This window comes from Porites lutea, chromosome 10, assembly GCF_958299795.1.
Source record: "Porites lutea chromosome 10, jaPorLute2.1, whole genome shotgun sequence".
Classification (NCBI taxonomy): Eukaryota; Metazoa; Cnidaria; class Anthozoa; order Scleractinia; family Poritidae; genus Porites; species Porites lutea.
Window position 1 is genome coordinate 26,961,211 of NC_133210.1, and position 16,935 is coordinate 26,978,145.

The window sequence follows — 16,935 nt, forward strand, 5'->3', positions numbered from 1 at the left end:
GCTCTGCAGTCATATAACTGCAGCAATGGCAGTAATGGACAGCTGATTCATCCTTGTAACAACTCTTCAGCATGGAATGTCCCCGTGCCAAACATTACTGTTTAATATTGATCAAGTGCACTATAGATGTCCAAAGATGACAGTATTCATAGCAAGAAATAACAAGTTCAAGTTAATGAACTATACCTTGTTTGGCCCCCACTTTGGCGGTTCTCCCAGCACCTCTTTCCAGCTTTTTGATAGCTCTGACATCTGTCCATCACTCTGCTGTGATGGGTTACCCTTGGACAGACTTTTTTCTAGTGACATTTGTCCACGCTTTCGCTTGGTTGCCACAGGCCTACCAGCAGATGAAGGTTGTTTTCCAGCTATATCTTCAATATCCAGTGACTGTCTAGGAGGCAGGTTTTCATTTCCTTGATTGTTGTGATCATCATGATTTGCATCCTGTGGCTGTTTGAATCCAGTAAAATAATACCCAACATTAGAAACATATTGTGAATAGTTATTAGCCTCCTCTGGAAAATCACATTAAGACGGAATTCCCCAGGAAATTGAGTAATTTTAATATTCAGTGGACAAAAACCTTGTACCAGAATAATTTAAAGCATATTGCATTCTTTTATACATTTTTCAAGGGCTAAAGATGTAATTAATTATCTGTAATAACAGCAAAGAAAATTTTGAGTTGGAGCCCGAAAAAATGAAGGTCAAATTTCAGACAATTACACCTTACACATTAAATTTTCAGAATTTTACCTGTGTTTTCACAATTCTAGAGAAATTTGATATTCGTTTTCTTGGACTTCCACGAGAAATTTTCTTAGGTGTTATGACAGATGACTAATTACATCTTGAGCCTTTGAAAAACGTAAAAAAGAATACAATATTCTTTCAATTATTCTGGTACAAGGCTTTTATCCACTGAAAATTAAAATTACTCAATTTCCTGATGGATTCCATCTTAACCCTTTAAGTCCCAATAGTGATCAACATCAATTTTCTCCTAACAATATCCATAGATTGTCAAGTGCAACATCTATGAGAATCAATCAAATGATCACAAAGAGAAAAATCTCTGATTTTTTACCAATTTCTCCCAACTAATTCTGTAAGGAAATGTATAGAGATCAGTTTGGAGAATTTGTTTGTGGATATTGGGGCTTAAAGGGTTAAGCTTTCCCTAGTCATTAGAAACTTCAACACCTCATATCCACCTATAAATTCTTCAGACTGATCTCCATACATTTCCTTAAAGAATTAGTTGAGCAGGGTTGTCAAAAAAAGCTGGCTGCCGGCAAAAATCGCCACCTAATTGGTTAGTATCGGCCGGCTACTCTGCTTGGCATTTCTTTTCGGATGGCGTTTTTTACATAAAATATCCCTGGACTGGTCGCTTACTTTGACAACTCAGTCGTCTACTTCAAAACTTTCTGGCCATCCTGGTTGAGAGAGTTTGATTAACGATCAAAGCATTTTCTCTGGAGTGATCATTTGATGATGTATTGATATTGTTGAGAGAAAATTCATTTGATGTTAGTCGCTCTTGGGACTTACAGGGTTAAATATGCAAAGGATTTTATTGTTGTTGTAGCTTGATAAGCTTTTACATCAGCCTTACGCTAGCCCGCGAATAAAGCCATTTCTCCTAGCTCCTTGCTGCCAGGGACGTTTCGCCAGGAGGAACATTTGCGACTCAGCGACAGAAATTCCATACTCATGACGTAAATCAATGTTTACCTAATAAATCTGGTAGTCATGGGGTTCCAAATGTAAATTTGTGTAATTTTATGTTTCTCCTAGTAGATTATGATAAAGTTTTGTGATCTTTTGGGAACAAGCTCCAGCAAAACTCGGATGCTTTTTCTATAGAAGAATATAATCTAGGAATATTGACTGTTTTGTAATAGATTCATCACATTTACATTTGACCTTTGTGGCCCTTGGTCTTTTGTCTGTCATTCGTAAAAAATAGGTAAAACAATATAACTACTACGTCAACCAATAAGAGCTCCTGACCAGATTCCAGACAGATTTTACGTCATCAGTATGGAATTTCTGTCACTGAGGTGCAGACGTTTCTCCTGGCAAAACATCCTTAGCCGCGAGGAGCAAGGAGAAAAGGCTGTATTCGCAGGCTTCCCTTATGCTCACTGCTTTTTTTTTGGCATTTTCAGACTACACCTCCCAAGGTTCCTCTAAAAGATTTACTCACTGACCTTCTTCTTGGGAAGTGGTGCAAACATGGCATTGATCTTCTGCTGTTTGAACACATCATTTCGCTCCAATAATCTCTTATGTAACCAGTCAGGATGGGAGCAGCGTGGCACAGGATTACTCACCTATTGAACCAAGACAATTTACTTACTTAATTATATCGTTAAGGGATTAAATGATGGATCACCAAATACGATACTAAGAGTAAAAACAGCTCAAGAACTCTATCTTGAAAACCAGAATCTTACAGTGAAAAAAATACAGGACAGTGATACCATGTCTTACAACCAATCACTTTTATTAAATCTCAATATTACAACCTTACTGGTAACTTTTTCACCCAAGAAACCTCTTGGCTTTGTAACGTTTCTAATTGGTTGCCAATTCCAAAAATTTAGCTGTCAGGTTTTTTTAACTACAAAATGAAAATGAATTTATTGTAGCAGATAGTATGTATTTGAAACACCCAGTCTCTATCAAAGAGACGCTATGTGAGACTATACAACATACCTCCTTATTAAAGTCAAGGATCACATCTATAGGGCCAGATTTTCTTTTCTTGTGCAATATGTCACACAAACGAGGATGTTTGGAAACCCAATTTTGCTTCAAATTTATCTTGACATTTTTTCAAAAATCAAATGGTCTTCAAGTTGTGATGAAGAATCTTGTTGTGAACTTGGAAACTCATTTTTTTGGATATGGTTACCAGTGCAAAAACTTAACAACCTTTGGTGCTTTATTAGGCGAAATTTCCTGCCCCTGGATCCTACTAGGAAGCTCGTGGCCTTAATGGCCATTCGGGACTTCTACCCTAAACGATAAATCCTAGTTAGAACCCTGATTCATACCCCTTGCAGTGCTGCAGGAATGGTGATGATCTTCTGAATACAACTGTTCAGTCTTTCAATGTAGTACTGCCAATCCAAGATATCTCTTATATCAAAAGTACTCAGGGATGCATCCTTGAGCCATCGTCGTAAATAATGCCTCTTAACACTGTCTTCTGTCTGGAAAATTGCCAATGGAATTGCTCTCTCAGTGACTGGTGATCCTTCCGGTTTGCGAGAAATGATAAACCGACAGCTGAGGCCCTTGTCTTTGACCATTTGATCGCCAAGAAATTCAGCCAACCTCTTTGCAGTGCTGATTGACGTTGACTTCTGTCCTCCATATTCCTCCAGCTTTCTAGACATGCTTCTGTTCTCACAGATCAATTCAAAAAGTTCACTGTCGGGCATGTTTGTTGCCTGACACAGGAAAAGAAAGGTTAATCTACTGAGTGAATACAATAAACTCTCTTTACCAGACCCTGGGACTAAGAAACTACCTTGGAGAGGGGGATGTACAGGTGTCGACTTCAAAGAGAGTCAAAGAAGACTACTGATATACTGTTGCAACCATGTAAATCTATGTGAGTGTTCATTTCAAGGAGGTGTCAGACTTACAGAGGAGTTTGTTACGAGAGTTGAATGTAATAAGCAATTTGGAACTTGTGTAGTACATCCTTGCTTGAGTCCAGCCACATTTTTGTTTTGTGAGACTAAAATAGTTGACTCAGCCAGATGTCCTTCCAAGAAAAAAAGGTTCTTGGGTGCATTGAGGACACTATAACCTGCGCAATGGCAACAACTCGTAGAGGAAGCTCTTCACTGCAGTGCAGAGTTCTCTAACCTTGCTATAAAGCACATCCAACCAGTAATTTGCTACTCTAGCAACTGCTGCATAAACTTCTTCCAGGGTGGAACCATGAAGAAAGGCTTCAAACACTGATGACTGAAAAATCTTCACTAACTGGAGCTCACCACGGCGCTTGACTTCAAAACCCTTTAACTCAGCAAGAGATCCATCTTCATTGAACACAGCATACCTAAAGGACAAAAACTACATCTTTACCATTACTGTCATTCATTGTCATCCCCCTTCCAATCATAAGATTTAACTATCAAAAAAAGTTTCGAATTTCTTTATGCAGAATCCAAAGAACGAAAGAGTAATATACAAAATTTCTGCAAAAGAAGTTTCATTCAAATGGTAATACCAGAGGAATTTTTCCAAAGGTTCAAAAGTTAGAATGAAAAATCATCTTGCCATGACTTGGCCAAAAAGTAAAAGGTTAAACAACAAGCAAAAAGCATGTGACAGTTGGAGACATCATTTTATGGTGTGACTCATAAAACAAAAAGAACTTCCATCAGATCCATAGAGTTACTGAACTACACTTGGAGATATTCTACAGTTATACTGTGATATGTAGGAGGTTGACTTTCTTCTTCTCTTATGAAACGCCTCTGATTGAAACTCTCCACAACAGATGGGATGAGAAACATTTGGAAAATGTAATATGCTCTTGTGTTCAACCACTTCCTGCAGCAAACCTCAGTAAAATTCAACTTTATGAGAAGGATAAATTACTATGATTTACCATAATTTATACACAGGCTCTAAATAATATCAAAAACTACCAGAGTTCATACCTTTTCTTCAATTTCTTTCCTTCTTCCTTTGAAGCCGGAAGAATCATTGCCTTGTAAGGGCCATCAACCTACACAGAATTTTCACCGCAATTATTGACATCTTACTCATCATTCAGTTTTGTCAAAACAGCCGGCAAAACTTGGACTGTCAATGGTGACCATCTACCCTCAATTAATAATGCACATCATACACTCACAAAAAAAAACTATCAGTATAAAAAAAAGCTACTGAAGCCAAGGTAATTATAGAAAATAGTACCTCAAAAAATATGGAATTCTCACTCCTAATTTCATATGTCAGATTTTCTGAGTCTGTAAGTTCATGGTACTGATCATTTGTGTAGCTGTTCTGTAAAGGGAAAAAAAGGTTACAGATCTTCACAACATTATCTAACAGTCTATTATATTCTACAAGGCCCAAAGTTTAGATACTGATCATTTATTATCAAGCAAGTTTTTCCATATTTTGGGGAAGTAGGGGCAGCCACTTGCCTCCTACCAAAGGGATGTAGGTTTGTAGTCCAGAAGAGATGAATGTGTGGGTTGAGTTTGTTGTTGGTTTTCTCTCTTATGCCAAGCAATTTTGTTCCAAGATACTCTGCTTTTCCCCTCTCCTGAAAACCAAACTTGTCACTTCCAAGTATCAATTTAATCTGGTGCACACAAAGCTACGCAAAGAATTGAAGATTGGTGCATGGAAAAAATTGCTAGGTGACTTGTGATAACAATAAAGATTCTCCTTCAAAATTCCCTTGACAAACCTTAACCATGATGTTCAACATTGCTCCAGGATATGAGATTGCCACTTTACTTTTCTTGAGATTGGTTGTCGTGATCTGTGAATGAAAGTAAATTCAAATACATTTAACTAATTCTTACATTTAACAACTGAATTGCCAGTAGGAGGTTGGATGCCTGGGGTATCCAGGAGCTTCCCCTTTTGGCAGCCAGCCCCTAGATTGAATAACGCCCCCATGGCTGCCACAATAGAACAACCCAGCCATGAGATCCCACAAATAAAGGACGTGAAACAGGCTGGCACCCATCACATTGAAAAGTATCAGTGAAGAAAGAATAGGGAGAGAGGCTTGGGCGGAAAATCAGCTGAAAGAAAAATCTTATGACAGGATAATTCTGGACAAAGGAAACTCCACATGCCATTGATCATGAATTACATGAAAGATGTAGTGCACTACTGGTAAATGCATTGTAACAGACCGTGGACTACTAGCACTGTAGGCCTTCTTAGTTGTTAACTCCTTTAAATTGCATTTAAATGCATTTTTGCAGTTTTTTTCCAAGCCCCACATCATTCTTAGATGTACCTGGAAATTCTCGGGGAAGCTTGCTGGCAGAACGCACCAGATACCATCAGTGTCTAATTCCAAAGGACGTCTGTGATAGAAAACGAGCATTCAACATCAGTCAGTAGAAAGGAACAGTTGAACGTATACCTAGCAGGTGAATCTTCATTTGCTATGGCTGCTTTAAAGCTTAACGACACAGGGTTTTCAACAAGAGCCGGTGGCCAGCGAAATTCGCCTGCTATTTCAGGTGAACTCACTGCCTACTTTTCTTTGGAAATTTCCCCAGCTTATATAAAGTATTCATGTGCTGTCACTGAATAAAAAAGCCAAAATTTTATGATGTCTGTGTTCTGTTCAATCACACTTATTTTTGCGACAGAATGCTGGACATGCATTCTAAGAGGCCCAGGTTTCAAAATTTTTCCAGAAACTCACGCCTTTGCCACGATTTTTTTCCGTCTCCAAATACTCCAAAGCTTTTGGCATCTACTTAAAATCTTATTGAAACCCTGTGACAGCCCTGATCTTAACAGCTTGAAATTAAGAGGAAGGAGGACAGAGAGAAGTTTCAAAGCAATAATTGAAAAAAAGGCCTATGAAAAGGTTTCAGCCAATATTATGTGATTTCTGATCAATCAAGCTAGTTGTTTAACGATGCAGACTTATTCTAGTATTGTTGTTAAAATAGAAGGACTACATGTTAATTCCAGTAAACTGTAATAAAGAGGTTTGGTACATAAAGGCCAGGTCATTTTCAATTTAGGACACATTTTTAGTTGGGACTCATAGGTTCTGCACCGGAACTTTTCACAAGATGAGTCCTAGGACACACTATAACTATTTCCAACAAAATCACTGTTATATCTTATTATAATAACTTCCTTATTCTTCTATGATGTTACATGAATTATTGACAGAAAGTTTGTAACACAAACAACTCGCCCAATCTGCTCGACTATTTCCCTGGCTTGTCTGATTATGTTTGCTCCTGTGTGACAGACGATACCAGCCATTTCCATAGAATACCATCGTGCACTGAAAACAAGGACTTCAAGAAGTAAGATTCACTGTCCAAAATATTAATTTGTTCTTATAAATCAAAAAAGGCAAGTATAAAAGAATTAAGTGAAAAAATATATAACTTAGAAGCTGTAGTGAACTACTGAGAATTATCAACAGCCACAAAAGAGAAACATTCGAGATGACTTAAATCCATTTTTGAAAACTAATACGTCTTAACACAGAGAAAACGCCTCCCTAATTGAAGCGAAATAGGGCTCTGTTCACAAACGTCAAATAAAGATGACAGTTGTATCGTCAAATTGAGAATTCAAAACCCTTAATAATATTATGGATGAGAACAAAGGAGCCAGTCCTAAAAAACTAATCTGTTACAGCGTGCATATAGCTAAATAGAATGTTATACTGATTGCTAGTGATTAGTGAGTTACCTGCAACATCACTTACCCTTTCCTCATGACGTAACCATAGAATGAGTTCAAAATACACTTATGTGCAAGCTGAAGAGAGTCATACAAGACCTCCTTGCTTTTACAGCTAGAATAAAATGATGAGAAATATCTTAATTACAGTTCATCTACCAAGACTAATAGCCCAATCAAACATCACAAATGGCTTACATAATGGCCTTATTTTCTATTACATTACTGATAATTTTGTACAGTACACATTTAAACTATTTGATTTGTCTTATTGTGAGAATAGGTTACCAGCTTATGTGGCTGATTTTCACTACCCTGTCTCTAATACAGACAGCCAGAGCTCATGGATGTGGCCAGCTAAGAGAAGTTTCACTGTATTCACTATTGCAGGAATAATACGGCTCACTAATACAACAGTTCTTGCTTCATTTAGGCTTACCTCTTAATTTCCTCAGCATCACCACTCTGCATGGCTGCTCCAAGTTTACGTTTCCACACCTTTATTAGGAAAACAAGAAAAAATCAGCTGTGTTGTAATATTATTACAATAAATCAGTTGTTAAAGCAAACTGTCTCAGTGGTTAGCAATAGACTAAACCTCTGGCTAGATTGACCATCTCTACAAAAGACAATTTTCTTCTTAATTAACTTCTTCTCCCTTACAAGCCATGAACTAGATAATGGAATGGGCACAATCATTACTTGATTATGTGCTTGCGGTCCAAAATTTTAAAGTGTGTTTTTGACTGCCCTAGCCTTCAGTCCAGTGTAGTCTGTGTTCAAGGGCTGGAGCATGGCAAAGACTAGTTCAGGAACCATTTACAGAGATTTCAACTTTGGGAGCTGAAAGCAGAACACTACATTTTTTTTCTCACATAGCATTGGGGTTAAGGGTGTCAATATAAGATAGTTTAAACAAAGTAGAATAATGCATAACCTTAAGTAATCCTTTGAATTCATATCTCCTATCACGGAATGCTCGTACAGTGTCAACATAGAAGGAATTCTCTCTTTGACAAATCATGGTGTTACGAATTTCTTGCCTGCTCATGCGCACTTTCTTGTAAGCTTTGTGGCAATAGTCTGTTGAATCACAAGCAGTAAACATATCATGATATGAAAGTTCTCTGGTCTTCTAAAGTGTTCTGTACTAGCAATTATGTTTCTTTTCTAATTTTAGATAGTTTGGAGAAAAAAAAACTACAATTCAGGGTTGTCACTAAGATTTCAAGTTTCCAGGTACATACAACCAGTAGGCAGGAAAGCAACCAACAGGGATTTTTGGGGGTTCTATTTTTCTTCCATTTTTGTAATGCAAGTAGCTGGGGGTCACCTTCATGGTAGCCAGGGGAATCCCCCAACCACAGCCCTGAGATTTCAACTGCACATAAAGACTTACAGGGCAGTGTAAAATGCAGACTTAAGTTATTACTATTATTATTATCATTATTATATAGTAAATGCTTAACCTTGAAGCCTTTTCTTCTCCATTTGAGCTTGTTCAACAAGAGATAATGAATGAAATGACCGATGGGGGTCCCCTGGGTTCACACCAGAAATCTTTTCAACCTCTAACTGCTGTTTGATGGTTTGGTATTCATTGCGGCTTGCTGGCACTAAGAAAAAAAAAAACAGCACAATCCAAATCCATGTCTTTAATGTATAATTATATGAAGGAAAAGGAAAACTGGAAGAGAGAACTAAGTGCAAAGGAAAGAAACATTTAAGGAAAGGGTAAGTTTATACCATCGGAACCCTGAAACCTTTATCATTGCCAGATCGTATTACCAAGGATTAAATTTAATTTTCCAATGCTTTTCTGGAATATAGGCACCAAAAATCACTGCCTTAACCTAGTACACTAACTATATTAATTTTTAAAGCCCCAGATTTCTGAGTGGCTGAAGAAAGAAAGTGCTGATGAACAAAAACATTTAACTAATATCATCCTCCTTAAACAATCAATATTCTGTGAGTAGCCATCAACAACTAGGAGGCAATTTTTGCAGGGAGCTTCCAGAGAACAGGCTTGAAAACCTGAACCATTACAGCAACTTGTACTGATATTATTATGTGACAGTGCCCTGGACGGGAAGAAAAAAAGACGGTAAAAAAATGGCACCTGAAGAACTTACTAAATTCCCCCCTCCATGTCCAGTTCATGACTCTCTGACATTTTGCTCCTGGTTTGTTGAAGTCACACGCAGCACAGGTCACTTCATCTACCATTGCAGACGGCTGAAATAAACCACTAGGCAATCAGTGATGGACAACTATAAGCCCATTCCTTCAACCCTTTAAACCCTAAGATCAAAATTTGAATTCTCATTAGTTGCCCCTATTCATCTCCTACAGAAGTAGTGCGGAGAAGTTGATAAAATATCAAGCAAATTCATCTTGTGTGATCACGTCCATAATTCTCATGACCATTCTGTTGTGCAAAGCATTGATATTACAAGGAGAAATTTGATGCTGATCACTCTTAGGGCTTAAAGGGTTAACATTACCACTCAATAGATCCTTCCACCATTTTTTCAACTTTTTATTGGGATCAGTTTGCAAAAATCCATCAACTCAGCTAAAAAGAACACCTTAAAAAAAAAGAGGATGCTAAGGTTGTACCCTAAGGAAAATTGAAAGGATGCCAGTGCTCTGAACCTGTAAAATCTAGGGTGCCCAGCATGATTTATATGAAAAAAAACTAAGATTTACTAGTCCCCTGAGAACAAAGGGGGACTAGAAAGGGGTCCCTGGGCTCTGCTAGAGCATAGCCTAGAAGTTTGTTCCCCCAACCCCCACCATACAACAAACGTCTGTAAAATTTTGCAATCTTGTGGAGCAATTTTTAATGCACATCACCTTTGAACTTAGTAATTGTTCCAACTTTAAGTTACACTTTCTGGCAAAGTCAATGGATATGCACATGGGCCTATAACACTTGATACTTTTTTTTTGTAGACTTTGTACAATGAGGCATTTGATACGCAAAGAAAATAATGAGCACTAATAGTGTTGGCCTATCTGTTTGTTTATATATCTCAACAGAGCAAATTACCTGAAGTCTGTTGGTGAGGATGATATTGGGGTACATGGCACCGACATCAAGATGGTAAATCAAAGGGTTCTCCAGCCTTGCAGGTGTATCACGCAAACTACCAAGTTTCTCTTTAATTTCAGCACACACCTAACAAGTGACAGAAGAATAATTGTAGTGAAAGGTTTCTTCTATATCAGGCAAGAAAGAGGAGCCAAATTTTCAATTTGCACACCCTCATAGTACACCTCGTTTGTCCTCCAAAAATTTTGAATGAGCATTGTGTTCAATTTCCCTTAGGATGCACCGTAATACCCGCAGGGGGGGGGGGGGGGGGGGGGGCAAACAGGGTGCATGTATATTATGGGAGATGTGCAAACAGCCAAATAGTAAAAACGTTTAGTCTACTAAAGGTTACTCCATATAGCTAAGAGGAAAAGAGAGTTCCCCCCCAAAAAAACAACTTTCATTTGCATTAGTTGTCCCCGGCTCATAACAAATTCAACTTTCTAAAAATCAATTTACAGTCGACTCCCGGTAACTCGAACACTCTATAACTCGAACCTTCCACTAACTCAAAGCAATTTTCAATTCCCTTCAAATCATTTTCAACATAATTTTATCCTCAATAACTTGAACTCCTGATAACTCAAACTTTTTCCTGTTTTCCTTGAAGGTTCGAATTATTGGGAGTCAACTGCATTTCCCTTCCACCTTCATCTTACACAGTATTTCATTTTTCAATTTCATCTCAAGAAACTTTGAAAACCCTGACAAAATTTAACGCATTTACTAGTTACCTTTACTAGGTATAATGGAAGAATCAATACCACTCCCTTTCTTGGCTTTAGTGAAGCACTAAATCAAATCCCCCAACTCCCCCCCCCCCCCCCACTCTCCTTCCCCACGCCTTCACTGAGGCAAAATACCTTCCCTCGGAACCAATCCTGACAAATCCACTGTCTCAAGGCTTTTAGCTTCCACGTCCTTCTTCCAGCCCTGATCTACTACCTTAGAGAACATGAGAGTAAAGAAACCTCTGTTTGTTTTTAAGGGGTAAATTCATTACCTCATCAAAATTTGTAACAGTGTCAAAGGGAATATGCTCTTCTTCTACGATCGCATGTCGCATGGTACTTTCAACACTGTTGATCAGTTTTTGAAATGCATCAGGAACCTTCAACAAAAACCATGTAATTAATTTATTTTAATTATTATTTTGATAAAAAGAGTGGTAATGCTCTTAAAAAATATTTTATCACTCTATTATTACTAACACATACAAAACTAATTCACTAATTCGTTCTACGTATCAAGGGGGGAGGTACTTTTGGAATGTTTGAATAGGGATGTGCCAGTGGGACCTCGGAACCCACAGCCTACGCTGTAAATGACCTAATAAACACCACTTCCAAATAAATGCCTCTTATCTTATAAACGCCGCCCCCCCCCCCCCCACGCTGTTAAATTAGACGCCCCTCTCTAATAACTGCCCCCCGTCTAATAGACACCCCCTATGAGAATTACTCCAAAATACTAGGAATTAGCAAAAAGGAACAAAGGGATTCGATTAATTCAGTTTCTTGCTTGATTAACGAGGCTTTTTGTACTTCATCTTGTATAATGGCAAGTTCAAAGTAAGGATAGACTAACGATGGCAACACAATAACCCTTTAACCCCAGACTAAACTGCTTGAAAACCTTAACTGCGGCACATACCTATGTATCCTATTTAATGAGGAAGTAACCCCTCCCCAAGATTCACCACACTATTTATCCCACAGGCACACGGACTTTGAACCTAAGTAATTTAACACTTATTGAGACCAGAATTTACCTGTGCCATAACATAATCACAATAGGGGTACTAAGAATGTTGTACTTACCAATCTGAATCGACAAGGAATGTCACTTCTGAAGACGCCAGATTCCAGTGCTTCGACATGGCCTCCAACATACGTCTCTGAGTCAAGGACATGACCATCATTGGTCAGTTTGTTGAAAACCTACAAAAACGTGTGATATATACTATTGGTTCAGGCTAGAAAAGCTAAGATTTCGACAAAATTTGTACATAGGTAAAGGCACATATGAGCCAAGGGCCAAAGGGCCGGAGTTTATCACAGTTTCCTTAGTACAAAGCATGCCTAGGAGTATTGCTACTCCCCCCTGGACAGGATGCTAGTCCACCACAGGGTTACCCCCAGCAGTATGTCGCCGGTACCCATTTGTACCCCTGGGTGAAGAGAGACAATGTCGAGTAAAGTTCCTTGTCTAAGGAAACAACGCGATGGCGAGGCTTCAACCCTGGACCTCCAGATCCGGAGTTTGAGGTAAAAACTGTTCAGCCACACACGCCTCCACAAAAGGTTTGTACATATTGCAGATGAAATCTGTTCTTGGGTTAAACTACAATTTTGTTTGTACCCCATGAATAATCAGGGCTAGGAAACAAACTAAGGATACTGCAAATCAATCTATGTTAAATACCAGTTTAACCTGAGAACAAATTTTAACAATGAAATGAATCATCAGGAAGTAATTGAAATACAGTATTAAATAACAATAATAATAATAGATAAAAAACAATAAAGGTTGTTATGAGCATGTTTACACGTCAAATACTACACAACAGGTACAAAAAAACTTAAACATAAACAAGTTTGCAAACATGCAAAATAAATAATGAATAAATAAGATTAATATAACTGAAATATGTATGTACCTGTTCTTGTTTGTTTGGGTATATAATGTTTGCATGAAAGGCCTGTACCATTAGTAGAGCTTCACATAGTGTCCCTGAACCTTTTCTAAGAACCTGCAATAAGTCGTAATTCCCCACTTTCAGTGCGATGATTTCTGGGATGGTTTGGGTGGACAAGCATTACTTATGATTGGTCAATGGTTGCCTGGAATACCATCGACCAATCATAACTAACACTTGTCCACCCAAACAATCCTAGAAATCACTGCGCCCAATGCTTGTACCCATTCTCCTTGGAGTTTCTGAAGTGGGGAAGAGAGAGCTTTAGATTTCGGGACAAGGACAACTGTAAGGAAGACATTTAATTTTAAGTTTTCTAGCCCATACTCTAAAAACAGACACCTGGGAAGCATCAGTGCGATTTTTTCACCACAAAAGTTAGTTCGCTTATTTCTCTTCAAGGAGGTAAAGCCCTCTACCGATCGCTAAAAATTCCTAACATTTGATAACTTGTTTTCCCCACTATGACATACAGGTGATGGCGTCAAGCAAAAGACCTTTTTTCATCAACATTACATCTCTTACATAACTGTAAATACAATGATCAGACTGTTTATGATGATTTAATAAAAAAGTTAATGTTCCCAGTAAACTGACAATCAGAGAGAAACTAATTTGGCCATTAACATGTCCTCTTTTATCTGTACTGCGTTTTAAGCTGAGACATAAACCTCACGGGTGGTTACGAGCAGCTCAGGGGAGAATGGGTTAAAGTCATCTAGACGTATTTAACGTCGGAGGAGACGTTAAAGTAGACTGGTGTAAAAGTGGGCTAATTAACACTGTAAAAAACAGAGTTTTCTGTAAAAAAATACACAACTCTATAAACTCTTCCAGTCCTCTCAGAACAAGTTAGGCATGAATGCATTTCAGTTTAAGGTGTCCTGTTTTTATACTCGACGCATTTAATATCTGAGACATTTAAGTCATCTGTTGATGTCGTCAGACGTTAAATGCATATGTCTTTTTTACCATTTTTATACTAGAAATTAAAGTCGTCTTAACATCTCTAGCATAAAAATGGCCATATACACATGAAAATTATTATTGGTGACATACCTCATCTGGTTCCATGGGGATAATGGTGCAGAGTGCAAAGATAAACGGATGGACATACTTCATATACAAGTAATAAGTAGCTACAGCATCAGATACTGAGTAATTGGCTAGTTCCTGGAATAATGCAAAAAACATAAAATACATCAGTCTGAAGAGGATATGATTTCATTGAAGGCCTTGTGAGGAGTAATATTTGACATGATCTTAAAATTTTTCGCATGGGACTTTCTTAATACCGAGCAATGACTCAATACTGACAACCCATGTAATGTGGACACCTTCCAATAAATGTCACGCCATTAACACAGAGAGCAGCTTAATCCCCTGCAAAAATAAATTACAGACATGTATGACCAAAAAAACCCTGCCATTACGGACTCCTATGTCCATAAACCCCCATCCTGTGGACCTTGGTGTATCCACAAGGTCTGGAGCTAACTGTATGGTACCACAGTCATATGTACGTGTGACGTAGTGACAATCTCCCCCAACTGAAGGCTTTCTAGTCATACCACCTAGGCAAAAGGGAGAGAGATCTGTGCTCACCTGGGGTTCTTCACTTGCCATGCGACACATTTCTTCAGGGTCTAACTCGATGGGATCATAGCGAAGTTTTGCCTGGGAAACAACAGACTGAGATAAGCTAACTATACACAATTTAGCTGAGATACATGTAATACCATGTATCATCCTTTAACAACTGCATCGCTAGCCGAGGTGGGTGCCCAGATGTCCAAGGGCTTCCATTTTTGGTATGCCAGCCCATCATTACGCCCCTAACCACAATGATGGCAGCTATGGGGACAAGAATGGTCACATGTAACAATTATTATTGAGATCATAACATTCTCAACACGATGTTTACCGGTAAATTCCCAATCAACACAATACTACAGACAGGGTTGTCACTAAGATTTCAAGTTGCCGCGTAAATTTAACAAGTAGACGGGGAAACAAACAGCTAAGGATTTCTTTTGGTCCTTTTTTTCTTATATTTTCCAATGAAAGTAGCAGCGGATCACATTCATAGTAGCCAGGGGAAAATGACAGCCCAGACAAAATAGCGACAGATGCCTACTTTAGTGGTAGCCTTCAGGTTTTGACTTCCAACAGGGAGGTAGCTGTCTCTTTTCACCCATCTAAGGAAACAATATGACAGAAAACTGTTAAAAAGCAGGTATTGGCAATAAGCACCTCACAAAAATATTGATGAAACAAAATAATAATAATAATATAGAAAAGTGACCTGAAAGCATCCATGTGTATAGCAGGCCTGCTTTTGTACTCTCCTTGTGCATCAGCAACGAACCCTAAAAGTTGAATAATAATCATTTAGTTTACTTGTAGTGGTGTAATGATTAATCGAATTCTCAATTAATCGCGATTATGATCACGATTGATTATGATCACGTTCGATTCACGATTGTTTGCTTCCACGTTTCGATTTTGGTTCGATTTTTGCACACCTTTTCCAGGATGCCCTTAGTGAGTTATTATATTGTAAAATCGGAATCCAGAACGCTTTAAATTGTGCCATTATGATTGACGAGCAAAGGCAATAGCATTTTGTGCGCCATTTTGTGTTGCATGGTAAAAATGCTGTCCCTCAACCACCCCTTAAGAATTTCCAAATAAGGCAAACTATGTGTGACACGCTCTTTGTCAGGTTCTCAAACATGGAGACGAACCAAGCGATTGTGAATCCTCCTGTCCCAGCTACTATTATCAAATTGAGGGTTTAGGGTTGCATGTTGTTTACATTACGCGTTATGTTATAAGAATTAAGAAACACTTACATAATCGAATCGAAATCGAAAGGCAATAATCAAAATCAAATCGAACCGCAAGGAACATGAATCGTTACACCCCTATTTACTTGGGAGTCATACATGTAAGGAATGGCAGATATCATTCACCACTTTAGAAATGAGAAGGAAACTTGTCTGAATAAACTTTCACAAAGATTTCTAGGATCATTACTGGGGACATGCCAGTCAGCAATTGGCCAATTTTTTCCCTTGTCCCCAGTAACCATCCCAGAAGTCTAAAGTGGCAAATGAATAAATGAAAAGACAAGATTCCAGGGCTTACAACAGTGTCCAGCCTTTTGTTTTATTTAAACTTTGATGGGCAAATAAAAAAACTACTGAGAAAGATGTTTTTTCAGTCAGTGACACAGGCAGCTGGGACTGTTTTTTTTTTATCAGTAGAAGCCACCAACAATCACACTATTACTTATCATACAAAATGGTCAACAATCAATATGCTGTACAAGTTACATTTCTGAATAATTTTTCAGGACAAGTTAAGCTTTTCTTGTCACACAAAGGGAAAAGTTAGTCACCAGAGGCCACCAGGAAGTGCTAGAGCACAGCTCTGCTGGATGATTTTGTACCTACCAATTTCCTCGTACATGCTAACACCATGATGAGCAGCACGAGCTTCAACAAATGGCCTGACAAGCAACAAGCAAAACAGTAACTGAAAATTTGTGTCAAATGTGTTAAGTTCAAATATCCACTGACGAAAATTTTCCATGCATAAATCAAGTACATAGTGAAAAATTAAAATGCAAAATTTGGATTTTCTAATTTCTATAAAAAGTTATTAAAATGTTGTCATATCTACTGCTAAA

General features: G+C 38.2%; 1 protein-coding gene across 1 annotated transcript in view; it reads right to left on the reverse strand.

Moving 5' to 3' along the window:
• The window catches only part of LOC140950248 (DNA polymerase epsilon catalytic subunit A-like), a 44,213-nt gene that overhangs the window by 20,241 nt on the left and 7,037 nt on the right, over positions 1–16,935 (reverse strand). The window contains exons 13-35 of the mRNA XM_073399456.1: positions 16,700–16,755; positions 15,547–15,610; positions 15,379–15,439; positions 14,847–14,918; positions 14,301–14,414; positions 13,203–13,295; positions 12,364–12,483; positions 11,547–11,654; positions 10,499–10,627; positions 9,579–9,681; positions 8,913–9,059; positions 8,381–8,526; positions 7,883–7,941; positions 7,469–7,558; positions 6,944–7,036; positions 6,020–6,089; positions 5,456–5,530; positions 4,954–5,043; positions 4,695–4,762; positions 3,892–4,087; positions 3,069–3,467; positions 2,220–2,342; positions 187–453 (exon numbers count right to left, since the gene is read on the reverse strand). Coding sequence (XP_073255557.1) covers positions 187–453; positions 2,220–2,342; positions 3,069–3,467; positions 3,892–4,087; positions 4,695–4,762; positions 4,954–5,043; positions 5,456–5,530; positions 6,020–6,089; positions 6,944–7,036; positions 7,469–7,558; positions 7,883–7,941; positions 8,381–8,526; positions 8,913–9,059; positions 9,579–9,681; positions 10,499–10,627; positions 11,547–11,654; positions 12,364–12,483; positions 13,203–13,295; positions 14,301–14,414; positions 14,847–14,918; positions 15,379–15,439; positions 15,547–15,610; positions 16,700–16,755 — 2,743 coding nt within the window. The remainder of the gene's footprint in view (positions 1–186; positions 454–2,219; positions 2,343–3,068; positions 3,468–3,891; positions 4,088–4,694; positions 4,763–4,953; positions 5,044–5,455; positions 5,531–6,019; positions 6,090–6,943; positions 7,037–7,468; positions 7,559–7,882; positions 7,942–8,380; positions 8,527–8,912; positions 9,060–9,578; positions 9,682–10,498; positions 10,628–11,546; positions 11,655–12,363; positions 12,484–13,202; positions 13,296–14,300; positions 14,415–14,846; positions 14,919–15,378; positions 15,440–15,546; positions 15,611–16,699; positions 16,756–16,935) is intronic.